The sequence below is a fragment of the Myotis myotis genome, unplaced genomic scaffold (assembly GCF_014108235.1).
Source record: "Myotis myotis isolate mMyoMyo1 unplaced genomic scaffold, mMyoMyo1.p scaffold_m19_p_12, whole genome shotgun sequence".
Classification (NCBI taxonomy): domain Eukaryota; kingdom Metazoa; phylum Chordata; class Mammalia; order Chiroptera; family Vespertilionidae; genus Myotis; species Myotis myotis.
Genome location: NW_023416316.1, coordinates 74,086,209 through 74,097,975, shown reverse-complemented (window position 1 = coordinate 74,097,975; position 11,767 = coordinate 74,086,209). Strand labels below are relative to the sequence as shown.

The 11,767-nt window shown below is 47.8% G+C and overlaps 1 protein-coding gene across 1 annotated transcript; it reads left to right on the top strand.

Annotated features, from left to right (window-relative positions):
* The first annotated feature begins 1,039 nt into the window (after window positions 1-1,039).
* PRXL2C (peroxiredoxin like 2C) lies at window positions 1,040-11,567 on the top strand. The gene is made up of 6 exons (XM_036331453.1): window positions 1,040-1,339; window positions 1,742-1,810; window positions 3,147-3,200; window positions 3,376-3,481; window positions 6,232-6,363; window positions 9,762-11,567. Exons 1-6 carry the CDS (start codon window positions 1,112-1,114, stop codon window positions 9,887-9,889), a joined length of 717 nt encoding a protein of 238 aa, XP_036187346.1. The 5' UTR covers window positions 1,040-1,111; the 3' UTR covers window positions 9,890-11,567.
* Window positions 11,568-11,767: the final 200 nt, after the last annotated feature.

Sequence of the window (11,767 nt, the reverse complement as noted above, 5' to 3'; positions counted from 1 at the left end):
AAATTAGAATGTTTCCTAAATCCAAGAATTCCTGCATCTCAAACTGGCTTTTACATAACGGATGAAACATTATTTCTTCATCTGTTTACTAAGTTATTGTTTACTACTTACTAACTTCATAAAGAAACACTCAGTAACCTGGACTGGCAAGTTTTACAGAAAGAATAAAAAGGTTCTCTTTGCCCGGCTGATGTGGCTCAGTGGTTGAGCGTCAAACTATGAACCCGGAGGTCAAGATAGATTCTCCCTCAGGGTTGCTGGCTCAGATCCCCAGTAGGGGGCGTGCAGGAGGCAGCTGATCAATGATTCTCATCATTGATGTTTCTATGTCTCTCCCTCTCCCATTCTCTCTGAAATTATATATATATATAAATGTAACTCTACACTTAAGTGTATATTACCCCGTTAATGATTACTCGGAAAAGAAAGTGGCAGGGGCTGGGTTAGAAACGGAATATAAGCTAACACAATAGCAATGCTATTGGATCCCAGATATGTTGTCCTGGGTAAGAAAATCCTGGGCAACTGGTTCTCCTGCATAAGAACTCAGATCGGTCTGCCCAAGAGACTGCTTTCTTCCTAAATAACACTTTCCTCGCTCGGACCCATCTCACTTCCTACCAGGACTTAATGTCAGCAACGCACAGGCATCCAGACCTGCGGAGCCCAGTAGAAACCAAACCCGCAGATCCTCACCGTGGAGCCGCTGGACGTGAGCAGCTCAACCCAGTGATCCGGGCTCCGCGCAGCCCCGCTTCCCCGCGCCCCCCCCCCCCGCACCCCCCCAGCTGCGCCCCGCGCCTCCTGCGCCCCACTCCCTGCTGAGCCTCGCCTCCCCAGGTCCCGCGCCTCTTGCTGCGACCCGCCTCCCCGCGCCCCACCCCCCGCTGAGCCCCGCCTCCCCGCGCCCCGCCCCCAGTAAGCCGCGCCTCTCGCGGCGCCCCTCCCCCCGAGTACCGCCCCCGCCTCCCGCGCCCGGCCCCCTGGTAAGCCCCGCCTCCCGCGCACCGCCCCCGAAGAGCCCCGCCTCCCTGTGACCCTGGCGCGCACCTCGGGCCTATTTGTCCCACCCACTCGGGGCAAGAACGCGGGCCCTCAGACTCAGGACGCGATGGCCGCCCCGGCCCTGGCCGCGATCACGCGGCAGGTCAGCGGCCGCACCGCCGCAGTCCCGGTCCCGAGCGGCCCCACCGCTGCCGCCCCGGTCCCGAGCGGCCCCGAGCGCGGGCAGCCACTGGCCGCCTCCGTGGCCGAGCTCCCCGTGCTGGACGCGAATGGAAGGCGGGTGCCGTTCGGCGCGCTGTTCCGGGAGCGCCGAGCCATCGTGGTCTTCGTGCGGGTGAGCGCGGGCGGCGGGGCGACCGGAGCAGGGACCTCGCCAGCAGCCGGGGTGGAGGTGGCTTCCCCAGCCGCGGCCGGGAGACCCTGCAGGGCAGAGGGTCGGGTCGGAGGCGGCATCCGCCCGCCCTTCCCGGGGCCGCCCACTGGGGCGTCGGGAGCGCGGAGGGCCCCTGGCTTCCCAGACGGGATGGACCAGGAGCCGCCAGGCCCAGGCCCTTCCTCCGCCAGCGAGGAGGCTTCGCGGGGACGGGGCGCCCCGTTTTCAAGCCGATTGGGCGCCGCGATACCCTTTTCTACCCAACCTGGGTGCTGCTTCGCGTCCTGCGGACCGACGCGCTGGGTCCCGCTGCCCCCGGAGGGTGTGGGCTCTGACTTGTTCTCTTTGCCGGTGGGGTTGCAGCATTTCCTGTGTTACACCTGCCAGGAGTACGTGGAGGATCTGGCCAAAATCCCCAGGAGTTTCTTACAAGTAAGTTTCCGAGAACAGCAGCGCGCCCTGCTCCGTGGCTGGGGCACGTCCCCCACATTTATTAGCAGGCGGTGGGGTCAGGGGCGGGGTGAGGGGAGAGCTCCTTACCAGGTTCTCACCTCCCCGCCTCTCCAGCTCTTCCTAAGGGGGCGCGTTAGAGACCATCCCGGCTCCATGTGTTGGTGCTGCGGCTTATGAACATACCAACCACAGTAATACTTTTGACGCTACCCAGTAACCTGCCTACTCACAAATGTTGGATGATGAAGACCAAAAACACAAATGCTGGCAATTACTGATATTTCTTTCCTTAATTTTATAATAAAAACACTCCAGATAGTTGCTCATTACAGGGAAATACATATATCTTAAAGGTGAAAAATTCATGTGTTTTTCGTCAGGCGCATGCATAGAGATTTGTCCCTAGGTAAGCTTTCCAGTGAAGGCTTTGGGCAGCTTTTGTAAAACTCAGGTCTGTTTTCCCCAGACCTTACCATTGGGATGTGAAAAAATAAAACTGATTAAATAATACTACTTTAATCATTTTTATTCTTTGCTGAAGTATTTTTATTGATTCGTTTTTAGAGAGAGGACAAGGGAGAGGGAGAAAAACATCAGTGTGAGAGTGAAACATCAATAGGCTGCCTCCTGCACGCCCCCTAGTGGGGACTGAACCCACAGCCTTCTGATGCACAGGACACCACCCAGCTAACTGGGCCACATCAGCCAGGGCTATTCTTCTTTAAAGTACACTTTTGGGGGGAGTGTAGAGAATTACTGACTACCAGAGGCCTGGTGCACGAAATCGTGCACAGCTTCAGGGTGGGGGTGGGGGGTGTCCCTCAGCCCGGTCTGCACCCTCTCCAATCCAGGACCCCTGCCTGCCTGATTGCCCCTAACCATCTCTGCCTGCCAGCCTGATCCCCCTTACTGCTCTCCCCTGCTGGCCTGATCCCCCTAACTGCTCTCCCCTGCTGGCCTGATACCCCTAACTGCTCTCCCCTGCCAGCCTGATGGCCCCTAACCACCTCTGCCTTGGCCCCCGCCACCATGGCTTTGTCCGGAAGGACGTCTGGAAGCATATCCGGAAGATGTCTGGTCTAATTAGCATATTACTCTTTTTTTAGTATGGATATAAAAGTTCTTATTTAGCAAAAGGTCATCAGACTGAAACATTTTACCATACATTTCTTTGCTGTGACTCACAGTTCCCATTTATTCCATTCTTCTAGAAGCCTATAATTAGCTTTGGAATGGAACAAAAGAGTTGGATAAGGGGAAGTTGTAGGAAACATAATTTCTAATAGTATGTACATGTGTGTTTTTTCTCCTAAAGGAGGCAAATGTCACCCTTATAGTGATTGGACAGGCATCCTACCATCATATTGAGGTAAATGTATAACAAATTGAAAAATTAACAGATTAAAACTAACAGACATAGCAAGTATATCATTTGAACCAATAAGTGTAGGTTGTATTTACTGAAATTAAGTTAGATTATAATTACTTTTCTCTCTTATATAATTTTTTTTCTTGTAAAGGTCTCACATATTCTCTTTTTGCAGCCTTTTTGCAAACTGACTGGGTATTGTCATGAAATCTACGTTGATCCTGACAGAGAAATTTATAAAAGATTGGGAATGAAAAGAGGTGAAGAAGTTACCTCCTCAGGTAACTTACACATGACATGTCTCAAATAGAAAACACTGATGATGTATTTTTACATTTGAATCTATATGCTAGGGAAAGAAATGCTAAGTTAATAACTCAGACTGTTTCTTATGATTCCTGTAAGCAGTCCAGATCCACCAGACCCTAAAAGATTCCTTTCTGGGGGTGTAATGACATGGAAAGCTGCAAAGTACTAAACATACTTCGTGTGTGTGTAATGGAAAAGATTTTAAAAGATATTGCAGTGCTAACCCCAGTGAATGGAAGTGAGAAAAATGGCTTTTATGTGTTTTTAAAATGAGTACATTTTACCTTTATGATTAAAAGAAAATAATTGCTTAAGCTAATATACTAGTACTTTTACTAGGAGCCTAGTACACGAATTCATGCACCCTGAAAGGAACTGTGGGCCTCGAGGCTGCTGTGGGCACAGGGGCGGGTCTTGGCCCATCCTCCGCACCCCCGCCCGGCCCCTCCTGCCGCGGCCCCATTCCCTGTCTGCCAGCAGCCCTGCTCTCACCACCATGCTCCTACATGCTGACAGCACCGGCTCCACTCGAACCTGCTGACTGTGCGGAGCCATTGGGGCTGGTGCCAACAGTGGGTGCGAGTGGGGCTGGTGCCAGCAGTAGGTGCAAGTGGAGGCTGCTTCCCCAATCGCCCCTCAGGACCAGGGGGAAGTGGAGAAGCCCTCAGGGGCAATCAGGGTCAGCAGCCACCACACGCACCTGCTGACTATGCTGAGTGATTGGGGCCGGCGTTGGGTGCCGGCTGCGGATGCGAACAGTGGCTCCGGTGCCAGCAGCCAGTGCAGGCGGGGCTGGCACTGACAGCAGGTGCAAGCACCCAGCGGGACCATGGTGCATGGAAGCAAAGAATTTTCAGTAACCACCAGAGGCTCACCCCGATGATAGCGACCAGTGCCCTATCTTGGTCTGGTGCCCCCACTCACCTACTCCACCATGCCGCCGTAGCCGATGCCTGCCATGTTCTGTGCGCACCCCCTGGTGGTCAGAGCACGTCATAGCGACCAGTTGTTTGGTTGTTCAATTGTTCTGCCGCCCAGTCTATTTGCATATTAGGGTTTTATATACTATACTAGAGGCCCGTTGCCTTCCCTTCCCCTGGCTGCCGGCACCAGTTTTCCTCCGGCACCCGGGACCCAGGCCTTCGCTGCTCCGGCCAGAGCTGCCTTCAGTCTTTGCTCCGCTGCTTCATGCCTGTGTATACAAATTAACTGCCATCTTTCTTGGGTTAATTTGCACACTCTCCTGATTGGCTGGTGAGCATAGTGGAGGGACGGTCAATTTACATGTTTGTCTATTATTAGGTAAGAGATTCCTCATCTTCATGACTTAAAATACTTAATGTCCTTTCATTGATGAAATCCTGGTTTCATTTGAAGCCCAACTCAAAGGGGCTCTTAATAGTTCTTCAAGCAACTGCTTCCCTCGCTGTATTTCGACAGCACCTTGTACTTCCCTATATACTTAGTTACTGTGTGTGAAGTGGCTGGGAGTGCAGTTAGTTGAAGAGTTTGATGTTTTATTCACCATTATGTGGTCCACATTCCTGGCCCTTAGCACAATTCTTTATAATTAGTAGAGCTTAGTAAGCTTCAGGTGAACTGTTAAGATGTGTTTTAGGTAGGAAGAACTTGGCTTCTGAAATGCCAAGTAAGAAAACTCAGATCATTCATCTCAGCAAACATTACTGAGCTCTCGTCAGTGACAACCACTGTGTTGGGCACTCCGGGAGGTGGTGATAGAAGACAGACACATCATCTACTCTGAGAGCCAGAAGCAAACAGCTCATTATGATCCAGGTTAAGGGTTTGTAAGAGAGGAAAGCATGTGCTGGTGCTGGGAATACCTGTGCCAGAAAAGTGAGGAGAGAGAGTCTGGGAAGGCTTCTCAGAGGAGTTCTGGGAGGTGGCACTCTAAGCTCACTTTTTAAATACATTTTTATTGATTTTTTTTTTCTTTTAGAGATAGAGAGGAAGAGAGAGGGAGTGAGATATAGAATCCTATAAAACAGTAAAATTTAGTCTTTTTCCCATGTCTCCAAGCTAATGAGCCTGTGTTTGTTTCTTGGTAAGATGACTGTCCATTCTCATGTAAACATGAAAGAAATAGAGGAGTTCAAGAGATGGAGGAAAATAACAGGTTTCTGGGAATATTAAGAAATCAGGCAGGTCACCCTGGCTGGGTAGCTCAGCTGGTGAGAGCATCGTCCCCATATGCCAAAGTTGCAGGTTCAATCTCCAGTCAAGGCACATACAAGAATCAACCAATGAATGCATAAATAAGTGGAACAATCTCTCTCATTCGCTCTCTTGCTCTCTCGCTCCTCCTCCCTTCTTCCTCTTCCTCCCTCCCTTCCTCTCCAAAATCAACAAATAAAAAATTTTTAAAAAGATATCCTCAACCTGGGACAATTTTGCCCCCAGGGGACATTTGACATTGTCTGGAGAATGCTTAGTCCTCACATCTTGGTGGGTAGTGGGTGCCGTGTCATCTAATGGGTGTAGAGGGCAAGGGTGCTGCTCAGCACCTACATTGCACAGGACAAAGAATGCTCTCATCGAAAGCATCAGCAGTGGAGGCTGAGAAACCGTTCCTTGAAAGAAAACTAGGCAAGTCGAAAGTTTGGATGACACACAAGAAAGAGAAGGCCTAACATCATCTTTTTAATATCTACGCATTGGAATATACAATGATAGCATCTAAAGATGCTTTCTAATATTGCAGGACCGAGCCCCCATGTAAAGTCAAACATCTTCTCGGGAAGCATGTGGAGCCTGTGGCGGGCGGTGACCGGCCCTCCTTTTGATTTTCAAGGAGACCCAGGTCAGCAAGGTGGGACCCTCATCGTAGGTCCAGGTAAGCATCCAGCCCAGACCCAAAGGACACTTGGTGCACTTCCAAAGTCCAGGGGCTACCGGCTTCTTCATAAAATAGCGGCCACGTGAAAGTGGGCAGCTGGGCATTGCGGCAGTCAGGATCTGTGCTTTCTCGGGGCACCTTGTGTTTTCAAAGGCGTGTGTGTATTTTGATGTCTGTCTATTGGATGTAATGTGCCCATCATTCCATGCCCGAGGGTTTTCAGGTATTTGGGACCGGAAAGGTCAACGGTGGTTTGGTGAACTGTATGTGGCTGTAACACTTGGAAAAATTCAATGGAAGCCCTGGCCAGGTGGCTCAGTTGGTTGGAGCGTCATCCTGTACACCAACCAAGGGGTTGCGGGTTAGATATCTGGACAGGGCACATACCTAGTTGCAGGGTCAATCCCGCGTCTGTGAGTGTATGAGAGGCAACTGATGGATGTTTCCCTCTCACATTGATATTTCTCTCTCTCTCTCTCTCTCTCTCTCTCTCTCTCTCTCTCTCTCTCTCTCTCTTTCTCCCTCTTTCCCTCTCCCTCTCTCTCAAACCAATAAAAAAATATCCTTGGTCTCACCGATGTGGCTCAGTGGTTGAGCGTGGACCCATGAACCAGGAGGTCGTGGTTTGATTTCAGGTCATGGCACATGCCCGGGTTTTGAGCTCTATCTGCAGTGGGGGGTGTGCAGGAAGCAGCTGATTGATAATTCTCTCTCATCATTGCTGTTCCTATTTCTCTCCCTCTCCCTTCCTCTCTCTGAAAAATCAATAAAAACATTTTAAAAACATGTCCTTGAGTGAGGATTAAAAAAAAAAAGGAAGTTCAATGGAGGTGAACATTCCAAATCAGAGACTCATCAAGCACTGTTTTTGGGTCAATAGATGAGTCAATCTAGATAGTTCTACCTACAAAACTAGGAGATGTGCTCAGTTCAGAAGGCAAGGCAGCCCCAGGGACCGCTCATCCAATAACAGTTACTAAAGCCACATGCTTGCAATGGCTTTGTTGGTCAGTTTGGACCACCTGGAATTCCTTGGCCCCACTCTGCTAAGTGGTTGAGTGTTGAATCTCTACCACCCTCAAGTACTGCAGTCAGGGACAAACACCCAACCTGACAGTGCCAAAAAGCAGTTGTAAACTGTCTTTCTTGGTTCTTCTTCCTTTTAAAATTGTCCACGTGAGTGAGTGTAGCTTCTAAGCGTTCTAAAATTTACATTTACTTTAATAAATTCCAGATAGCTAGAAGGCATTTAGAGAGAGGACTTTGACCAAGCATTATGACGTTGGGGCTTTTTGCGTGTGGAACACTACAACAAGCTAAACCGTTACTTAAGCTCCCTTTCCCTCTCATGAGTTCACACCAGTTAGACCCTCGGAGAAGGAGCCATGTTTTATGACTGAGTCCTAGGATTTGCCCAGGACAACATTAGCCACATTGCCCGTGGACTCGTTCCCATCCTCAGAGGGGAATTGCCCGTGGACTCGTTCCCATCCTCGGAGGGGAATTGCCCGTGGACTCGTTCCCATCCTCGGAGGGGAATTGCCCGTGGACTCGTTCCCATCCTCGGAGGGGAATTGCCCGTGGACTCGGTCCCATCCTCGGAGGGGAATTGCCCGTGGACTCGGTCCCATCCTCGGAGGGGACTTGTCCGTGGACTCGGTCCCATCCTCGGAGGGGAATTGCCCGTGGACTCGGTCCCATCCTCGGAGGGGACTTGCCCGTGGACTCGGTCCCATCCTCGGAGGGGAATTGCCCGTGGACTCGGTCCCATCCTCGGAGGGGAATTGCCCGTGGACTCGGTCCCATCCTCGGAGGGGACTTGCCCGTGGACTCGGTCCCATCCTCGGAGGGGAATTGCCCGTGGACTCGGTCCCATCCTCGGAGGGGAATTGCCCGTGGACTCGGTCCCATCCTCGGAGGGGAATTGCCCGTGGACTCGGTCCCATCCTCGGAGGGGAATTGCCCGTGGACTCGGTCCCATCCTCGGAGGGGAATTGCCCGTGGACTCGGTCCCATCCTCAGAGGGGACGGTGTTTTCTGAGCCCTTCAGCTCCACGTCGCGGTGTCACTGGGCCATGTGCAGTTGTGTGAGGATGAAGAGCGCAGGGAGAGTGTCATTTGTGCCCAAGTTGGGAACATACTTTATAGGAGATTTTGATACACCTCCTGGGAGAAATAGAGCTCCTCTAAGGAGAAAGCGAGGTGTACGTATTTACACAAATCTATCTCATGGCAAAACCAGTGTTTCATTTGCCTTATTTGTATTATTTGATAATAAGCCAGTTTATGATATTAAATCTATAGTGATGACTAGAGACAGCAGATAAGTACAATGCAGAAAACATGCCTCTAATAATGTTTCCTTAATCTACTGTTTTAGGTTAAAATTCTCATCTTGAGCCCAAGAATATAAGTAAACAGAACTGGACTATAAATTATGACTTATTTATATTTGAGCAGTAAAAGAATTGTGGACATCTAAGTGCATCCTAAGTGATTGTCTTAATGTCCTTATTTTCAGCTTCTTTTGGTCTACAGTTATACTGTAATGCAGACAGCCTTTTTTAAAAGATTTTTTTATTGGGGGGTGGGTGAAGATGTACAAAGGAGGGGAACACGTACGATAATGTCAACATTAAAAATTTTTAATAAATAAAAATAACAAAAAAAATGCTTGCAAAGTGAAAAGAAAAAAATCTTTCTTTTTTCTTTTTAGAGAGAGAGGAAGGGAGAGGGAGGGAGGGAGGGAGAGAGAGAAAGAGAGAGAGAGAGAGAGAGAGAGAGAGAGAGAGAGAGAGAGAGAGAGATGTGATTGCAAAACATCCACGTGAGAGTGAAACATGAATGGCTACCTCCTGCACACCCACTACCGAGCTTGGGACCCTGGCATGTGCCCTGACCGGGAATAGTATGGGCAATCTTTCAGTGCACAGGACAACGCCCAACCAATTGAGCTACACCGGCCAGCGGGCAGATAGCTTATTAAATCAGTATCTGGGAGTGAATTTTTTTAAGCGAGTGATTTATTCCATTATTACATTTAAGAAACAGATGTGATTTTTCAGCTTGCTATCTATGTTAGTTCCATTTTCTGCCTGTGTGACAGGATATTTTATTTAATTATAACCTAATAGAAGGTCATCATTTAAGAATCATGCCCCTTGGACCTCATAAACATTAAGCATCACTCTTATTTAACCATGTCCTTGTCATGCTTTATTACCTTAATTTAAAATTACTATGGCGCTACACACAGAATATAATGTACTCTGAGTGAGTAATTTTTTCCTGTGGACTAATTAAAAGTTGACAAGCGTCCTTGATTCTAGGAAGCAATAAATCCAATAGGGAATAATAGATGCCAACCTCTGCCTTTTATTCTTATTGCCTTCTAGGCCACTACATCCATTTTATACACCGTGACAGGAATAGACTGGATCACAAACCCATCAACTCTGTTTTACAGCTTGTAGGAGTCCAGCAGGTGGACTTCACAGGCAGACCTTCCGTCATCCATGTGTGACAGACAGACTGTCACTTTCCGATGGACCCTGAGACATGGCGCGAAATGTCGGAGTATATCCTTGTGCAGTGTCTACTCTGTCAGCCCTTGAGGAGTTCTGAAAACATAGAGACATGTACCCGTTGAACCGCATGCTGAGAGGCATTGATTGTCAAAAAATATGATGTATATTTATAATTTTATGGCTTTTAAAGTTTTAAACAAAATTTTATTTATACAAAGGAAAACTTTTGTGTGTTTTTTCTTTGTTACTCCTCACTCGAGAATATCTTCTCCATTCATTTACACGGAGAGTGGAGTGGAGGAGGAGAGACAGAGAGAGAGACATCAATTGAGAGAGACACATCGATTGGTTTCTCCCGCATGGACCCTGACCCAGAGCTGGGATCAAGCCTGCAACTGAAGTATGTGCCCTTGACTGGAATTGAACCTGCAACCCTTCAGTCTATGGGCCAGTTCTCTATCCATGGAGCCAAACTGGCTAGGGCCAAAATAAAACTTTAAAACCCATAAAATTGTAAATACTATTCTTATATTATGGTATATCCATTCAATGTAAGGTTTTGGGGGGCCATAAAAAGCATAAATCCTTATGAAGAACATATAAGGGGAAAGTTAAGCAACTCGACATAATTTTATCCAGTGGAAAACAAGTTTAAAAAAGGATATTAAATTCTTATCTATTATATAATCACAGTTTTGTATGTATTTGTTTATATTTTTGTGTGTTTAGAAAAAAAGAAACAGAATCTTTTTTAAATTTATTATTTGTTTTAAGCCTGACCCAAGGATATTTTTCCATTGCTTTTTTAGCTAGAGTGAAAGAAAGGGAGGAGGGGGGGAGAGAGAGAGAGAGAGAGAGAGAGAGAGAGAGAGAGAGAGAGATATCAATGTGAGATAGACACATCGATTGGTTGCCTCCCACATGTGCCCAACCTGGCCTGGGGAACAAACCTACAACACAGGATGTGTCCTTGCTTGGGAATCAAACCCAAGACCCTCTGGTGCCTGGGATGGCGCTCTAACCACTGAGCTATGCCAGCTAGAGCAACACACCAGAATCTTGCTTGTAGGTATCTCTGTATGGCAGCATTTATTTTCTTTTTCACGCTGTTCTATATTTCCCAACTATTACATAGTGAGCATTATTAATTTTTTGGCCAGGAAAAGGTCTTTAAAAATTACATGAAGAATATATTCCTGTGCAACAAGCTCCAGGCCCTCAACAGTGCCATTATAGAGGCTGCACGGCCATATATTTCTATCGCAATTGCTCTACTCGGAGGAAATGAGGCAAACCACACCTTCCTATAGTCTGTTCAAAGCACCCTGTCACCCACACCCACTATCCATTTCACTAGGACCTTTTTTGGGGGGTGGGGGCAATTCTCTGATTATCAGTGGAGTTGAGCGTCTGTCCATAAGCTTTTGGACATCCAGGTCATTTCACTGTGAATCACCCATTCACATCCATTGCCAGTTTTCTACTGGGTGGTACTGGGTGGTTGGATTTTTCCTTACTGGTCTGTAAGTCTGTGTGCATCCTGGACCCTAACTGTGTCAGTTACATGCACTGCCGACATCTCCACTCGGTCTACAGCTTGTCTTCTCACTTGGTTATGATGTGTTTTAGTATTTGCCAGGTTTAATTTTAATACCATGAAATTTTCCTTTATGATTTATGGGTATTTTTGTTTTATGTGAGAACTCTCTATGAACAAATATTCTTCTGTGTTCTTTTTAAAATTTTACACTTTTCTTCCACATTTGGTCTTTAATGCATATGAGATTTACTTTGTGTGTGCTATAAGATAGGGATTTAATTTTATTTTCTCTATAGTGAGCATTGGTCCAGAATACTTATTGAATAGTTCATTG